Genomic DNA, 18,874 nt, shown 5'->3' with positions numbered 1-18,874 from the left:
AATACTATCTGGTCCTGGCGACTTATTGCTATTTATCAATTTGTTCCAAAACCTCCTCTAATAACACCTCAAACTGGGACAGTTCCTCAGATCTGCCACCTAAAAAGAATGGCTCAGGTTTGGGAATCTCCCTCACATCCTCAGCCGTAAAGACCAATGCAAATAATTAATTTAGTTTCTCCACAATGGCCTTATTGTCCTTGAGTGCTCCTTTAGCATCTCGATCGCCCAGTGGCCCCACTGGTTGTTTAGCAGGCTTCCTGCTTCTGATGTACTTAAGAAAAAAATTTCCTATTACTTTGAGTCCTTGGCTAACTGTTCCTCAAATTCTTTTTTGGCCTTCCGAATTGTATTTTTACACTTCATTTGCCAGTGTTTATGCTCCTTTCTATTTTCCTCACTAGGATTTAACTTCCACTTTGTAAAGGATGCCTTTTTGCCTCTCACTGCTTCTTTTACTTTGTTGTTTAGCCACGGTAGCTCTTTTTTGGTTCTCTTACTATATTTTTTTAAGTTGGGATATACATTTAAGTTGAGCCTCTATTATGGTGTCTTTAAAAAGTTTCCACACAGTTTACAGGGATTTCACTTTTGGCGCTGTACCCTTTAATTTCTGTTTAACTAACCTCCTCATTTTTGTGTAGTTCCCCTTTCTGAAATTAAATGCTACAGTGTTGGGCCACTGTGGTGTTTTCCCCACCACAGGGATATTAAATTTAATTATATTCTGGTCACTATTACCAAGCGGTCCAGCTATATTCACCTCTTGGACCAGATCCTGTGCTCCACTTAGGACTAAATCAGGAATTGCCTCTCCTCTGGGGGTTCCAGGACTAGCTGCTCCAAGAAGCTGTCATTTAAAGTGTCAAGAAACTTTATCTCTGCATCCCGTCCTGAGGTGACATGTACCCAGTCAATACGGGGATAACTGAAATCCCCCATTATTATTATTATTATTATTATTGAGTTTTTTATTTTTATGGCCTCTCTAATCTCCCTGAGCATTTCACAGTCACTATCACAATCCTGGTCAGGTGGTTGGTAATATATCCCTACCGCTATATACTTATTATTAGAGCATGGAATTACTATCCATAGAGATTCTATGGTACAGTTTAATTCATTTACGATTTTTACTTCATTTGATTCTATGCTTCAGGGTAGAGGGTTAATCCCAACTCAGCCTGGGCAGGGCAAGTGCCTCCTCCTTATCCAAGAGAGACAAGGAAGACAGGTCTGTGACCCTGGCTCTTACAGGACGGGATTCAGAGATACAGTTTCTTGACACCTTAAATGACTGCTTCTTGGTGCAGCTGGTCCTGGAACCCACCAGAGGAGAGGCAATTCTTGATTTAGACCTAAGTGGAACAGAGGATCTGGTCCAAAAGTTTAATATAGCTGGACCGCTTGGCTGCAAAAAAGCCAGTTAGTACCCACTTCGCTGCTGATGGAGACACTTGTCCACTGGGAACCCACTAAACTCATTCCACGCTGGCTATCCAACAGCTAGCAGATGCAAATGACTCAGTAATTATAAAGCTAGGCCAGATTTGAGCCAACAACTCAATTGTAATCCCTGAACTAATGCAGTCAGACACTTTGATCCCATTTCCCATCCCCTGAACCACAGAGGGCATGTCTTCACTGCAGAGATAGCCCCGTCCTGGTGGAGCGTCCCCCCTGCAAAGCCCTACCTGTGTCAGACCCGTGCAGTTGCATCCACAATGGTGCTATACTAGTCCGTGTGCTGGGCTGGATTTTCTAACAGGATATCCCATGGTTCTCACTGGTGCATTAAACTGGGCCAACCCTATGAATTCATTCGCATACAGTGGGAGAACTTGTCTGTCCTTCCTGGGCTCCCGTGCGAGAGTGCCCCGATGGGCCTTATTGGGATCACACCACAGCATTACCAGAAGACTGGCACGGCTTCTGGCCAACTGGCAGCATGGGAAATGGATTTCTTGGCCGGCACCTCTGTCCAAATGCTATGGAGGTACAGCAGAAGGGAGGAGTTCAACAAGAAAGTACAGCCCAGGTGGCAGCGTGGGATAGGACTGGAGGACTAACAGCACCCTGGCAAGCCCATGTTTTCACTGTATAGAGGGTGGGTTTCCAGGCTGGAAAGTGAAATGCTAGCTCAAGCCTAAACCACCCTCAGCGACGCCTGCTCGCTTGTGCTTAGAGCACCCGCAAGCCTGGGCCAGGGGTTCTTCTGTGTGGATGGAAGGGGGAGGGTAACATCTGGCCTACAGCCCAGGCTAGCTCTGCAGTGAAGCCAGACCCACAGAAGACTGCACCCAGGTTCAAGGGATTAACACTGCTGGTCAGCCCGTACAAACAGCCTCCGTACGTACTCTTTGTCCTGGGTGGAGCTGTAAGCGGTTCAGGTTTGGGAAGCTGGGCATCGTGCTGCTCTCCTCTCCCTGCTCCTTGCACCGACCACCCTCATACGAAGCCAGGTGGGAAGACACTCTGCTGAGCTCCGCCTGCAATGTGGGGATTTGGGCCGTCCCCAGCATCCTGTCTGCCAAGGAGCTGGGCGTGGAAACGCGGGTGCCCAGCAGGGAGCGCTTCCCCAGGCGCCTGGACAGCACGCTCGCCATCTTGACACTCTGTAAAGGACAAACAGACAGGTGCTATTACCTCCAGTGCAAAACACAAACTGCTCTGCATCTGGAGTGCTGGTGAAAGGTCCTGGGCTGAGAGTGCCCTGAGCTCCTCTAGCAGCACTGTCTAGTGCTCAAAACAGAGGGCTGGGAGTCAGGAAGCCTCATGTCCATGACTGGTTCTGATGGGACACTCACTGAGCCCCCCTGGCCAGGTCCCAGTCTCTCTGTGCTTCAGTCTCCCCACCTGTAAAATGGAGATCACATCGCTGACCACCTGCCAATGGAAAGTGCTTTGAGTTCCTTGGCTGGAAGGAACGACGCCTCCACACAAAGCACTCATCACAGCTCATCATTTTTCACAGCCTTTTGAAAAAATCACATCCCACCCCCTCGCTGTTATTTCTCAACCTCTTCATTGAGCCTGGACTGACTCTGCTTCCCTCCCCTCCTGCACATAGTGGAAGGAGGTCCCATGGTTAGAGCACCGAGTGGATACAAATCAAGTATTGGGGGGGGGAGAGAGGGGGAAAATCAGATTTATTTATGTAAATCAAGTTTTTTTAAAAACCTTATTTAAAATTAAATTTGAAATTGTGACAAACCCTAAACTTACCATAAATCTATTTAAATCATTTACATGAATTAAAAAAAATACTGTTAAGCAGGACATTTGCTGCCAAGTTTTAAAGAAAGGGAAACCACTGGACTGGGGCAACCACTGATTAAGCACCTGGAACCGGAGTTTCAAGTGCTAAATCAGCTTTTGACAGCAGTAGCCTCTTCTGCAGGTGCAGCGAGAGAATCTAGCCCTCTCAGTTCATTCCACTAGTTCATTCAAAGTTAAAAAACCACTTGAGAGTTGAAAAAGCAGGAAAGCTTGTTTTTCACTTCCAATCTATGAACATAAGCGGGGTGTAAGAGGAGGAGACCTACTAGTTCTAAAATTCTGAAGGATTTTGTGACCTACAAATCAATTCAATGGTTTCAGAGTAGCAGCCGTGTTAGTCTGTATCCGCAAAAAGAACAGGAGTACTTGTGGCACCTTAGAGACTAACAAATTTATTAGAGCATAGTCTCTAAGGTGCCACAAGTACTCCTGTTCTTTTAATCAATTCAACAACTACAGAAAATACCTCCTTAGTTTTATACTCAAAACACGTTTTGATAAACGTTTTGTCTTATCTATCAGCCTATCAAAAGGTAGCTGTATTTAACTAACAAATACTTTTTAAAATGTTTCTGTACATTTAATTGAATTTTAATTTCCATCCAAACAGAGCCCAACATAAATCACAAGTAAAAAATTAATCAAAGTTTTGTAAAGTAGAAATGCATCATTCACAATTTTCTAACTACTTTAAGACTCTGAATAAACATAAGTTAAGTTATATAACTACTTAAAGAAATGTGTATAGATACAGTGTATCATCCGGTTAGCAAAAAGCACCACCAAATTTAGTGTAAAAGCTATATATAGTCAATTGCAAATCAACATGTTTTAATGGTTATCAACAAATGAGAATCAACCTTTCTTTAGGAAATTAACTAAAAAGTACCAATGCAAAACAAGATTGAGATTGTTGATTTAAATCAAGGTTTTCTGATTTAAATCATTATTAAAGTCAGTGATTTAAATCAATCCACTGTTAGAGCACTAGCCTAGGACTTGCGAGACCGGAGTTCAGTTCTCTGCTCCACCACAGACTTCCCATGTGACCGTGAGCAAGTCAACTAGCCACTCTGTGCCTCAGTTTCCCCATCCACAAAAATGCTGCCCTGCCTCACAGGGTGTTGTGAGGATCCACATATTGAAGACGGTGAAGTGCTCTGAGATCTACTGATGAAAAGCACTATAAATATTTATTATTATTATTATTATTATCGGAAGCGTGCACATCAGGGCTGAGCAGCACAAACATGTATATCATCACAGGGGCACACACGAGGGCTGAGACAACACCAATGGATATGGTACTGTGTGGTGGCCTATGAGCACTGAGCTACAAGCACCAATTTATCTTGTTAAACCAGGAGCCCATGCTCTGGCCACATTGATCATTACACGTCAGTCTCTTTGGGTGGCTGCCAACCCAGGAAGATCAGTAGAGACACTTTTAAACCAATTACACTGTCAGGGACTAATGGGAATGCACCACGGGCAAGTTTACAGCTCCAGCAGACAGCTCTGGTTTGCTCCGAGGACATTCATCAGTTGCGGCAGTATCTGATTCAGTGGGCTAAGAGGTTTTACCCTGGCTGTCAGCTCAGCTGCCACTAAATCAGGTTCTAGAGTCCATCCAAGGCAACTCCCGACACCCCGGCTTTATCACCTGCCAGATATAAACATTTACAAACAAAGCCCCTTAGGGGTTCAACAACGATCCACAAAGCCACATAATGCACCCAGACTGTGCTTTACAATCCGTAACCGGGAAGCCCAGCAAGGCAAGAACAATGAAAGCTTAGAAAATAGACAGGAGAACCCAAAGTTACTCTTACTACACTTTACACACATTTGCTGCAAACCCCGGTTTTCTAACAGCCACCTCGGATCAGATTCCCCTCATCGGAACCTGTGATTAACCGGTAACATTCCTGTGGGTGTTGCCCCCTCCTCTCCCCAAATGGATCTTCCAAATCGACATCATCCACTGTTCACAGATATGGCCCAGCAATATCAGTAGCCCTGGAGAGCCAAACATCATGTAGGGAACAGCTAGGAAGGCTTCCAACACGCAACGTGCAGCCCCCTTGCTATTCCAGACCCAGCCCTCCAAAAGAGACTCTGCCAATGCACCTCAATCGGGGGCTCCCTCAATTCCGCAACATCCACTTGCCAGTACTGGGCACAGGGAGACAGTGGTGCCACACAAGACTGACAAACTCCTGATGTAGACCAAAGTCGTCTCTCAGGATATTGAAGATCCCCTTTATTGCTCAAGGAATCCAGATTCCAACCCAGGACTCCAGATGCAGAAGAACGGTGCCCGAATATGCCCCTCCCCCCTTAGTTCTATTACCTCATCTCACTCTTGCTTGTGTGTTCCTGGTCTAGGATTCAATTTCCCCCAGGCAACACTAGTTATTATTTTAGCCTTTGGTACCTCCGCTCATCCACACTGTTAAGGTGTCAGCCAGACTGCCCAGAGGACACATGCAGCTCAAACCACCGCATCAAGAGAACCATGGAAATGAGTGATGGCAAAGTTCGCCTGCACACTCACTGCCTAGGCAGGGCTGTCCCCTCCAGTATCTTTGTCCAGTCTAGTTTTACATGACTTGTGCAATGGGGCTTCCACCCCTTCCTTATGGAGACTATTCCACAGGCCTATTGAGCTTTGTTCTGCAGGCCTGCGTTATAGAGGTCAGACTAGCTGATCACAGTGGTCCTTTCCGGCCTTAGAAGCCATAAATCTATGGAAGTTTTGGGATATTCAGCCTAAATTTTCCTGTTCTAATTTCCAGCCCACTCCTCCTAGTTATATCCCCTTGGTCCGACCTGAGTAAACCCTTGGGGTTTGCAGTTACATACCTCTATATTGCCAGAAGGCACATACTTCACCCTTTCAGCCTCCCCAGCCCCGGTGACCGCTTTTGCTGCTCTTCCCTGAATTCCCACCCGTTTGCTAATGTTTTTCTGGCCTGGTGGGGCCCAGAACTGCAGACAGTCTGCAAGGTGAGCGTCCACCAGACCCGTCAAGAGAGAAATGATCACCTCCAAAAACATCACATTAGGGCTGGCACTTCTGAACCCTTCAGGAATTCCTTTCCTCTCCCTTCCCTACCTGGGAGGAACAGGCTTTTCAGCCAGATGTGTCTTCCAGGGTGGGGTTTCTCTCTCACACGCTCATTGTGTGCGGCCAGTCCAATAGATTCTCTCCCTGATGATGAACGCAGCATTCAGGCACTGAACTATAATCAATAACTAAATGTTTAGTTCCCTCCTAAAGGACGTTCCTTCCCTTGATCTCTGTGCAAAACCAGCCACTAACACCAGTGGGCATGCACAGATTCCTAGACGCTAAGGCCAGAAGGGATCATCTAGTCTGACCTCCTGTATAAAATAGGCCAGAGAAGATGCCCACTGCATTGTGGTAAATATGGATTATTGGATGTGCACCATGGCCCACAGACCATAATTAAACACAACGCTTGGCCTTACGTCCCAATGAATTTGGCACATTGGCCAAGACTCTAGTCAGATTAGGACACAGAATTCCAACTATCTTCCTACACCACTGAAACAGGTGGATTGATCTTAGCGTGCAGAGGGAGAATCAGTGTTTTAATGCAACTGCAGTTTTAAATCCACAGTCAAATGCTTATTCTTTCACAAAGATTTGCACTGTTCCCCTTGAAGTCAATAGGAATTTTGGCCACAGCCTTCAGTGGGAACATGATCAAACCCTCAAAGAGTTTAATTAAATCTAAACTGTGTCATTACCACCTCCTCCCTGTAAGGCAATGTTGGCTCAACAATTTAAACTTGTTTAATAATCATAAAAGGGGGGGGGGGCAATCTAGAACTCAAGAAAAATAAAAGTGAAATTAAAAAAATTACATCTCTCAGGGTTGTGCCTTTAGGACTTAAGAGAACAGATGAGAGAAGGAAAGAAAATAAAAAAGGAGAAAGTTACAAAAAGCTCTGAGATGGAGGAAGAGAGGGGAGCATGCTGTAGTGGTCAAAGCACAGGACGGGGATCCAGGAACTCTAAGAAGCTAAATCCAGCTCTGACACTGACTTACTATGTAACCTTGGGAATGTCACTTAGCTTCTGTGATGGAGTTCCCTCACCCATAAGCCTTGACAGTTTCACAAGAGTTTCACATGTGGAATGCTGGATTATGAATGAAGTAGCAATGTCTTACCACTCCACTTTATTTAGTTAAAGCACCATTAGGAGCATTTTTCTTCTCTCTTGGTAACATTAACACGTCCACAGTAATTATTCTCAGGCCTTTTTCTAAAATTATTCCCCCCTCCCTTGAAAATGGGCAGTGATGGATTTTTCCCTTTTCACTGCTGCTGCACGTAGCAAGTACATAAAGAGAACTTCACCGTCTGGCTTTTCCTATTCCTTTAGATCTGCACATTTTTCTGTCTAAAACTATGGGTTTTCCTAAGAGCAAGGAGAATTCATGCCAAGGGAGGACAGACTTTCCAAGTTTACACATAAAGAACAAATGAGAGCAAAGACTGTAACATCATGCACTGTTCATGGGTAAACAGTGTTACAGTAATACTGAGCACTTTTCATCTTCAAAACACATTACAAAGTCACAGTGCCCTATTTTACAGATGGGGAAACTGAGGCACAGAGCAGCAGAGTGATTAAACCAAGGTCACACAGTGAGTGAGTGCCACAGGTGCCACAATTGGATTTAGAACACAGGAATCCTCACACACACACACCTATGTTTTATCCACTAGACTGAGTGTTTGGATGAGTAGAGGAGGGCGGCTGCAAGCAGCCAGATGGTGCTACCAGCACAGGGGCAGCCCTAATTTATGCCAGTGGAGGACAGGACGTAGTTCTGCTCCACTTACCACACTCCCTCCCACCCGTGCCCCACCTCTTTTTCTCCTTGCATCAAGGATAGGCAGCAGGGCTGCCTCCATCAGCGGGGAGTTCCCCTGCACAGGGAGAATTCTCCACTAGCTGCTTTCAGGCCACTTTGTGCTGCCTGTGCAAAGCGTCCTCAGCAGACCAGAGAACCCGACCTGAACTAGCTCTGCTTGAGCTAGTGCACAAAAAACAGCAGTGTGGACACCGTTGGCTTGGACCCAAGCGGTTTGACAGGCTTGCACTTGAGTGACTAGCCTGAGGGGCTGCCTGTTCTGAAACCCCCACCCTGCTATTTTCAGCACATTAGCTGAAGCAGAGCTAGCGCACGTCTGTCTGCCCAGGCTGGGAGGCACGCCCCCAGCTCCAGCGCAGACGTACCCAAAGAGACTTGCCCAAACTCACACGACGTGGATTTGAATTCCAAATACAAATGTTAACCCATCTCAAGCTTCAGAGAAACCATTCAACGCTACTGATTTGACAAACGTCAAATAAATGTACCACACTAAGGTCAGGTCTCCACTACAGGCTTTGACATAGTGAAAAATCGACGCCCCTTAGAGATGCAGTTACACCGAACTAATCCCCCGCGCAGCGCTGCTGTACGTGAAGACAAGCCCTAGATAAATATATTACACTAAAGATAAGAAACTGACGTAGAAAGCAGCTGCCACCTCGTAGGTGCTTCAGGAAAAGGTATTGGAAGTGGTGCTTCCTTTCCGTAGGACTTTGTACTGAAGCAATGCACCTGCACGCCTCTAGGGGTCGCTATATTGTTGGACATGCCAGCTTTCTGATTGAAGTAAAACTAAGGTCCTAGCAGCTTTTGTTTTTTAAAGACTGATGGTGCTTTTCCAAAGAGTTTGGGTGTTAAATCCTGGTGTCCTGACTAATACCACCTCCAGCAACTATATTCTGCCTCCTGTCACTGAAATTCCCCATATAGTTTCATTTGATTTCAGCATTCTTTTTCATTTCCAGTCCTAAATTGTTGCATGGTGTTGCTGTGTGCTGTTAAATATCTGTGGAGTTCTCCCCCAGAGATGGCCGCATTTCAATGATGGCTATATGTAGTTTATACAGCACTCTTGTATCCTACATACCATTTCAGTCACAGAATTTCAGGAAAAAAAGGAGCACTCTGAACCCCGTTAGCCACAGTGATCACAATTTCAAACTGACCCGGATCCCAAAGAATCTCCCATCTCAAAGACAGCCATGTGATTTACAAGGTGCTTTATGAGCTCCATATAAGGATCACTTTAACCACCACTGAAATGCATCCACCTCTGAAGTGGAAAGTAACAGCCATTTAGCAGCCATAGTAACACTACAAAAGTGTTTCCAATAGGAAGTGAAGAAGAATATTGTATCCAATTGAAACCACATAGGGAATTTCAGGGAGAGCAGACAGAATACAGTCACCAGGACCCGGTGGCTAGCACCCTACTCTTCAGAAACATGCTATTTAGCTGTAAAAATTAAGGTCCTGATTCAACAAAACACGTAGGGCTGGTCTACACTAGAAAATTAGATTGACCCAGCTACAGAGCTCAGGGGTGTGATGAATCCACACCCCTGAGTGATGTAGTTAAGCTGACCTCAGCCCCTGTGTAGACAGCCCCAGGTCAATGGAAGAATTCTTCAGTCAACCTAGCCACCACCTCTCGGGGAGGTGGATTACCTTCATGGATGGGAGAACTCCTCCCATCGGTGTAGGCAGTGTCTGCACTGAAGCGCTACAGTGGTGCATGTTTCAAGTGCAGACAAGCCCTTAACCACCTACTTCCCTTTGTAGGTGCTCCAAGTGCTTTGCTGGGATTATTCACGTGCTTAAACTTAAGCATGTCCACCTCAGGGCTTTGCGAAGCCAGGTGCTGAACGCTGGTAGGCCCTTTTTCATCAGAAAGGTGCTTCCAGGAGCACAGCACCCCCTACATCAGGCCAGGCCACTGGGAAGAGCATCACCTTCCATTTGACTGGCACCTAGTGGGTGGCAATGCCTTTACATTTGTATTTCCCCCCCCCATCCCGCCCCAACACATACCTCTCCCCTCTCTTAACTTAGTCACATGGAAAACCCATCCCCACCTATACCAAGTTTTTTTCCATTTTAGAGAACTTGTGGAGACAAATTTGCTGACTTCTCCCCACCCTTCCTTAAAACCTCAGGGAAATCCCTCAGCATCCGAACTAACTTGCAAGCAAGTACGTTTAACACACCTGATTGCTACTAGAACAGCAGAGCTCTTGGGAATCACTCTCTCCCCTTACGACTAAACCACCGTATTCCCAGACTGGGCACTCACCCACACCAATTTACCATGACATTTAAAAATAGGACATCAGGGGACTTTTGCAAGGTACAAATGCATGTTCCCTGAGGCAGAGGGAAGCTGTGTAGCAACAATCCAAATGTGCATTTATCTATCTCAATCTATCGCCTTCGGTTCACAGATCTGACCCCCTGCAAACATTACTGTGCTATTGGTGAGTTTCGTTATTCCCCATTCTACAGACAGGGCAGCAGAGGCAGAACAAGATAAAGAAACTTGCAACAGATCACACAGCAAGCCTGTGGTAAGGCCTGTCTATCCTAACTCCGTGTTTACCACTAGACCACACGTCAGCCCATAGACCACGCCTCCTGCTTTCGATAACTTGCGCTCAAACACTGTCAGTGCCAAGAACTCTGTTCAAACAGTGGATTCTGGATTATAAGTTGCATTTTATTCCATGCTGTTTGAGGGGCTTGACAGTTTAAAGACTTCCCCTTGTACCAGCCCGGCCCCACTCCTCCGTACAAAGAAATGTTGGGATATAATGAACACTTCAGTATCTCTCCAGAAAGTTTATTTCTTTCCAGATACCTTGTAAATTCTATTCACAACCCTTCCCTGCAGGTTTTACTGCCGGCCAAGCCCAGTCCTCTCCCACTTTAAAAGGTCCCGCTCATTTCCCCTATGCAAACAAACAACTCCTGAAACCAACAGGACTGCAAGGTTCCCTTAACTTGAGCTATTTTTTCAGTGCAGCACCTGGCTCTGATGCAGAAGAGGGGCTTGGGGTATTTTTGACTTGCAAAAAGAGTTTAAGAGTAGGGATCTCAGGAACGCCAGCGCCACATCTGCTTTCAGTAGACCCTGTACGTTGAAACGTGGCTCTTGTTTCAACCCCATGTCCCATACTGCGTGGCCTGTGATTATGAAGTTTACATGCTAACACAGCTACTCAGCTGAAAAGATGACTGCTGAGGGGCTTCAGCTGAATGCTACAGGGTGAGTGGAGAAGGTATTAGGATCGACCGCTGTGAAGTCTGCCAAGAGCCACACCCCGCTTAGAAGAACAAGGGGGAAACCCATGTGAAAGCTTCTGATGGCAGCTCAGCTGAGATGCTAGGAAACAAGAACCCTTCTGAGAGGGGAAATGTTCAGGTTTGTGCTGGAGAGTCATGAACACGGCTCCAAAAAAGTGAGGCTAAACAACGGCATTTGAAAGACCCTACCTCTTACATACCGCAACTGCAATTTACCAAGGTGGGGGTCATTATCCCCATATTCCAGATGAAAAAACAGAGACATATAATTTCTCTCTGACCGGCCCCCAGTTACAAAGCAAGCTAATGGCAGAACTAGGAACGCAGTGTCTTCTGCTTGGATGCCCACCACTTAGACTCTGACCTGTAGGAACACTGCCTATGAATGCACACAGTGCCTATCAGCTGCTAGCAATCACACTTCACACAGGTGAGAATCAACAGAGATCCAGAATTATTTCTTGAACATTGAGCATACACTTTGGAGGCAACTGTCAACGTTCGGCTTTAAACAAGCAGTGGGGAAGATGTCCGTCTTCAGCCTTTCCACACTGGATTCATATACTAATAAATAACAGCAATGTTTAGATGCTTAACTAGGGTCTGAAAACTCTTTACAGAGAAGGTGAAGTATCAGTCACTCAATTTTACAAATGGGGAAACCGAGGCACAGTGGTGAAGCACTTTGCCCAAATTCACACAGCAAATCACAGCAGAGATGGACTAGACCCCCAGTTCCACATTCTAACCACTAATGCTCCCTAGTCAGGGCACCCAAATGTAGCGGAAAAGTAATTTTGCTATTAGCATTTGTATCGCAGAAGTGACTAGAAGCCCCTCCCGTACTGAGCAAGGTACTGTATAAGCACATTACAGAGCCGCAGTCCCTGCCCCGGAGAGCTTACAAACTAGATTACTGCCTGGTTTCTTAAAAACAGAAGTGTGTAGGTTTCATCATCTTGGAAATATCAATTAGCACACATTAAAGCCTAGCTCACATGACACAGAATCTTACTGCACTGGAACTACTCCTGGTGTAAAACGTTACTCAACATGAATAAGGGTGTCAAAAGTGAAATGGTACTATGACCGACTGAAAGATATATATAACTTCTGTCTCCTTAACTCCACTAACTCACATTCATACAGTGCCTTTCCTCCAGAAGGCTCAGAAAGCACTTTATAGACTATGGCCCCAATCCTGCAATCTGTTGCATGGGTCGTGGATGTCCACCCAGAGCCAGTTGCAAGATTTGGGGCCTATATTCAAAACCTGCTTTGTTGCCTGCTGCCCTCCATCTCAGAGGTGGCTGCATTTTAGCCACGCGGCCTGTATTCATTCATGGTCTTTGAAATACTGTTGGGATCCTTCTGATCGGAAACACTTTTTACTGTCCCAGCTTGGAGGATGCCAGACAGCCCTGTTAAAACTGGGGCTAAGCTGACAACAACTATGACAAGTCTCATCTCCACCCATCTCATGCACAGAGGTTTCAGAAAACTTCAGACTTGGCATTTCATACTGCTGCATTTTTCCTATGGCCTTAATTTGGGGTGGGTAGGGGTCTCTGGCCCTCCCGTTGGGCCTTGGTGGGGGGTGGTGCTCTTGCCCATTTCACTCTGGTGTGGGTGTCTGCGTTGCTGCTGAGTTCAAGGAGGAGATAGGGATTTTGAGGAGAAAGAATTTTTAATTGGGCAGTAAAGATATATTATACAAACACACAGACTCCTACACATACACCAGGTTGTCCCTAACACAGCAGCAGCCCACCACCCTAAGAAGGCCCCTCAACCAACACCAGCCATCTGCTAGCATTTGAGAAAGAGAGCCGGCTCTAAGGGGTTAAGGTAACAGAGTCTGGGAAGGAAAAGGTGGAGATTTGCTACTTTCTCAAAACCAAGCCTACAGCTGGCAAACTCCCATCTGATACCCTCAGCACATGACTGCAAAGGGGCAGGGATGAGTCTTCAGCAGGGGCTGTGGCACGCTTGCAAAAGGGCAAGGATGGGAATGTGAGGGGCATGCAAAGTGGCACGGGGGACGGGCTGTAAGGCGGATTGTGGAATGCAGGCAATGGGGTAGCGCAAGAGTGTGGCAATCTTTCAGGAGAGAGAACAGAAGGGGGCGTGGCATGTCAGAACGGGGGTGTGGCATGCCTGCAAACTGGCAAACAGAAAAATATGAGAGAAGGCGTGGCCTGCATGCCAGAGGATTGGGGAAGGCGCTGAAGTGCATGCAGAATTGGCAGTGGGGTACAAGGGATGGACATGCACACAGATGAGCTGGAATGGGTCTGGAAGGCATACGAAGAGTCATGGACGGAAGCGTAAAATGCACACAGAGGGCAGAGACCAGGGTGTGGTGTGTATTCTAAAGCTCCAGGAACAGAGGTGGTGCAGGAGGGGGGCGTGGCATGTGTGCACGAGGGCAGGAGTGCAGCAGAAGGGAGAGGCGTGGTGTGTGTGCACAGGGCCCGGGAGTGTAGCAGAGTGAGGGGGGGCGTGGCATGTGTGCGCCAGGCCAGGAGTGCAGCCAGGAGGGGGTGTGGCACACATGCAATGGGCAAGAGTGCAGCCAGGAGGGGACATGGCACACATAAAACAGGGCAGGAGTGCAGCCAGGAGGCAGTGCCCGGTGCAGGGGTGCAGCAGGGAGGGGGTAGGACCCTGGGACATGTGCAACAGACATGTGCTGTATGGGAGGGAAGAGGTGCAAGCGGAGGCATGGCGTGTGTGCAAAGGAACAGGGAGCGGGTGCACGCACAGAGGGCTGAGGAACTAACAAGCAGAGCAACACTAGGGAAGCGAGGGGGTCATGTGCAGAGGGACATGGGGGGATACTCCAAAGAAACACGTGAGTTTCCAAGGATTTGCACAGAGGGAAATGGAACTCCGCACAGAAGAGAAATAGGAATCCCTGTACGGTGCTACATGCAGGAGGAAGTGAGGTGATGCACAGGGGGAGAGGTGCCAGGGAGGGAGCTGGGGGGCAAATGTAGAGGGGAACAAGGGTGCAGGAGGGAAGGGAAATGCACGTTGTTTTACACACAGAGGAAACAGGGTGCACAAGGGAATGGGAACAAACGGGACAGCTCCACGTGAGGGGAATGGGGTGCGGTGTGCAGATGTATACTAAGGGGAATAGAGGGTGTGGAGCAGGTTGAGGGCAAAGGGACTAAGGGTGCATGGAGAAGCTGAACATAGATGGGAACAGAAGGTGCAGGGGAGGCTGACGGGACGGGACAATGGGGGGTGCACAGCGCGGTGGCACCCAGCGAGGGAAATAGGGACTAGAAGGGGCGGTTGCATGCAACGAGGAATATGGGTGTACGCGGCGCGGAGAACTGGGGGTGCGTGCAGGGGAAATTGTGTGCAGCGGGCGACGGGGGTGGTTGCATGCAGCGGAGAACTATGGGAATCAAGGGGTAAAGGGGCCATTACATGCAGCGCGGAATGGGGGGCGCACGGGTCGGTTGCGCGGCGGGACAATACAGGAACAGGGGGTGCACGACTTGGCTGGGGAAACAAGAGGTGGTCGGCGGGGGGCATAAGGGGTGTACGGCACTGCTGCATGGGGGAAGGATATCGGGATACACGACACTGCTGCACGCGGCGGCGGGAACGGGGGGCACGGCGGGGCTGCCCGAACAGGGGGGCACGGGGCGGCTGCCCGCGGCGGGGAAAAACGGGGGTTGGGGACAGGGGGGCACGGGGCGGCTGCACGCAGCGGGGGGGGGGAACAGGGGGTACACGGGACGGCTGCACGCAGCGGGGGGGAACGGGGGTGCGGGGTGGGGAGAACAGGGGGTGCACGCGGCGGGGGAGAACGGGGATATGGGGGGTAACAGGAGGTGCCCGGGGCGGCTGCACGCGGCGGGGGAGAACGGGGTAGGGGGGCGGGGGGACAGGGGTTGCACGCGGCGGGGGGGGAACAGGGGGTGCACGGGGCAGCTACACGCGGCGGGGGGGGGACAGGAGGTGCACGGGGCGGCTGCACGCGGCGGCCTGTTGCAGTCCCAGCGCGCACACACCCCCTCCGGCCGCCCGGGTCCGTGCCCTGCAGCCCGCGCTGCCGGGTCCGCGCCGCCTTCTCTCCGCCTTGATCCCTTCCCCCGCCGCCTTGTGCTTGCAGCGGGTCCCCTGGGGCGCGCCCCGCGGGGGCAGCTCCCCGCAGTGCCCCGATCCCGGGGACCACCGCCCCCCTGCCCGGCCGCGCGGCGCGGCGCTTACCTCCCGCTCCGCTCGCTCGCTCGTTCCCTCCCGAGCTCGGCTTGTTTTGAAATTAACCTTCCCCTTCCCCCCTCCCCTTGTCCCCGGCACAGGCTGCCTCACGTACGCGGCTGCAGGGAGCCCCCGGCCTGGAGTGCCGGCTGGGAAGGGACTGCGAGGGACTTCACTGCCAACACACCACAGCTACAGAGATCAAATGCACCAGGAGAGAGCTACAGGGACAGACACACACACACACAGATACAACGCGAACAGCCACCCACCCCGAGACAGCGATAGGCAGAGAACAGCTACAACTATGGGGCCAGGAACACAAGAACCTCTACCTACACAGACACCGTTCCTAACAGGGAGATGCTCAGTTGTAGGCAAACAGGGACACATGCAGACACACACAAGGCCTTGCCAGTGCAGATAGAGGCATACAGCTAAGCAGAGACACATGGCTGGATCTTCAGAGGTGCTGACTATAGTTTGCATTTGATTCATTTGGAATTATAGGTGCTCAACACCTCTGAAGATCTCAGCACGGCACACACATATACATCCACCCACACACACATGACGACATGGATCACACTCGAGGCCCGGTACAGCAGGCATACATACACACACGGTGCATATACATGGCTGTATGCCATCACACATATATGCAATCTCAACTGAGCGTGCCTGCATACGTATAATTTGCCACACACACACGTGCAGCCACACAATGTAATCCAGTATGTTCATATTTTATTGGCATGGCAAGCTATACAAGTGTAGACAGCCCCTAGGTAGCCAGCGTAGGCACGGAAAGTCACAGGGGTGCACACAAAGACAAGCGGGGTCTCGTGCACACAGGAGCAGCCAAAACCCAACCGTTCTCCTTGCCATGAAAAACAATGCCACTGTTGCACCCTTATTCCCATAGGCGCTGGAACGACGGGTGCTGGCGATGCAACACCTCTGGCTTGGTTTCCATCATATACAGGGTTTACAGTTTGATTCAATGGCTGTGGGCACCCCCACTATACAAATTGTTCCAGCCCCCCTGCATAGTCCCCATAATGGTTACTCTCAAATACCCTGGACGCTGCTCAAGCCACTTTGCTGGCCACTTCTTTCTACAGGAGGGGGGACCAGGAAAACTCATCCTCACACCTCCCTTCCAAGCTGCCTATTCCCTGATCCAGGCCAGGGGCTGGCCAAAGTGCAGCCCTAGGGCCAAACACAATCTGCAGAGACAGAGTTATACCTCCTGGCCCTCCCTCTTTCAACAGAAAAACCCTCCACTGAGACCACAGGTATGAGGGGTTGGAGATGGATGCACAGACCCAGTAGCCTGTATGGTGGGACCAGCAGCTGGGACCAGTTGTCTCCATGGGCCGCCCGTGTATTAAAGAGGCGGGCACGCATGCAGCCACTGGTGCCTGTCCATCGGAGCAGGTGCAGCTCTGGGTTTAGCAGCCCATGTGACTGGACAAGGCCAACCTGGGAGCCCTTGGACATCTTCCCTTCCCGGCTGGGGGATCCCTTTCCCCCCAGTTGCATGGTTACCTGCCTGTGCCTCACCTGCGGAGGAGACTACAGGCTTATTTACCTTGAGCTGCGCGCTCTAGGAATTCCCCCGCGCTCCTTGGCCCATCCCTCGGGCTGCCGGTCCAGGAGACGCCACACACACGTGCTCCCAGCGCCGGGATTTGCCTCTTGCCCGCTGCCGGCCGGGTTAAAGCGCTTCGGGAAGGTCTGGTGTAAACAAGCTACCCACATGCTCAGCCCCTTCCCGCGCATTGGCTGCCCGGCTCCCTTTAAATACACGCCCCCACCGAAGCCAGCACAAAATAAACAGTGCGGGGCTGGGGCGAGCTTGCCGCGGCTTCCCCCTGGCTCCGCCCTGCCAGTCCTGCACCATTCCGCCTGTGGCCTTACACCCAAGCCGTGACAGCCACTGCTTTTGGGGGGTGCGCACCCAGCAGAATGGCAGCGGGGGGGGGGGAGCCTCACTAACCCCCCCCCTCTCTCTCCCCCTACATCCAGCAGCTTGAAATCACCCAGCCGCTCCATTTCTGCTGCTCCCACGGGAGGGGAGGGACAGAGAGCCGCTCCATGCCCGATTTACCCCCACCCACTCCTCTCCCAGCAGCAGGGAGACTAGAGGGGGTGGCCACCCCCTTGGTGATCCCCCCCCAATGCAGTGGCTGGCAGGGAAACAAGGAACACTCACTGCCCAATTCCCCCCCGGAATTCGGTGACAGGACTAGAGGGGGAGGAAGGTCCTGGCTCGATTTCTCCACACCCTCCCCGGGGGGCTGAACCAGCTCAAGGCCAACTTTCCACCCCCATGGCTCTGTCAGCTCGCAGCCCAGCAGCGCCTAAGCCACCCGCGTTAGCTTCCCGCTAGACCCCGCTCCAGGTCTCCGGCTCTCTTGCACACGCATGGGTTGGGCACCATGCAAAGCACCATGCGGCTCTAAAACGTGCAGGAATATCCCTGTTTACCCAAACGCTTCTGGCTCCGAAGGGGGGGTGGGGGAGGCAGGGAAGGCGTGGCGTTTGGCAACACGCTTCATATTTTGTGTTGCTTCCTATGTTGTATGGGCTGGAAGGTCTCTTTCTTTTTCAGGGAGAATGTCCACATTTTGCTTAACCGAGGGGGACAGGTTGGCAGCCTGCCAGATGCTGAAGGCAGCACCTCATTAACATAAAATGAGAGTAGTTGCAGCAGTAACTCTCATCTTTAGTACATGGGCAGCCTGCCCACAAATTCACAGATCCCAGCATCCCATGCTCGTGTTGGACCAAGATAGAGTACAAACATTATATGCTGGAGCTCAGACCCTCTACTGGCTCCAGACCGCTTGGATCAAGATGAGGTTTGGCATGCTGAAATCCACACCCATTTAGCTCTGTGCTACTCCAAATCAATATAGAGGAGGGCATGCTGGGGACTGTAGTCTGCCACACGTTGGCCTGCTGCATTAATGAGAAAAGAGACATGGAATGCATTTAAGATCGCTGTGGCCACTCTGTAATTTAACTGCCTTCTGTTATAGGACTTTTTCTATCCCCATTTCTGACCCTTCTCAAATCCATTGATAAGGGTTTCTGTTTGTAATTTCAGATCTTTCCCTGCCACAGACTCCTGAATACTAGAGGCTTTTTTG

General features: G+C 49.8%; 1 protein-coding gene across 10 annotated transcripts in view; it reads right to left on the bottom strand.

Moving 5' to 3' along the window:
- ZNF395 (zinc finger protein 395) overlaps positions 1–17,451 on the bottom strand; it is a 44,333-nt gene extending 26,882 nt beyond the window's left edge. For 8 of the 10 annotated variants that reach the window (XM_042848891.2, XM_065587446.1, XM_065587451.1 and 5 more), the window contains exons 1-2: positions 15,726–15,826; positions 2,358–2,615 (exon numbers count right to left, since the gene is read on the bottom strand). In XM_042848891.2, the coding sequence (XP_042704825.2) occupies positions 2,358–2,606 (249 nt within the window). In that variant the 5' untranslated portion in view covers positions 2,607–2,615; positions 15,726–15,826. The other 2 variants (XM_042848890.2, XM_065587450.1) reach the window with 2 other exon arrangements.
- Positions 17,452–18,874: the final 1,423 nt, after the last annotated feature.

The sequence above is a fragment of the Chrysemys picta genome, chromosome 3, assembly GCF_011386835.1.
Source record: "Chrysemys picta bellii isolate R12L10 chromosome 3, ASM1138683v2, whole genome shotgun sequence".
NCBI classification, from domain to species: domain Eukaryota; kingdom Metazoa; phylum Chordata; order Testudines; family Emydidae; genus Chrysemys; species Chrysemys picta.
Note: the sequence above shows the minus strand (reverse complement) of the source record. Positions and strands in the feature narration are given on the sequence as shown.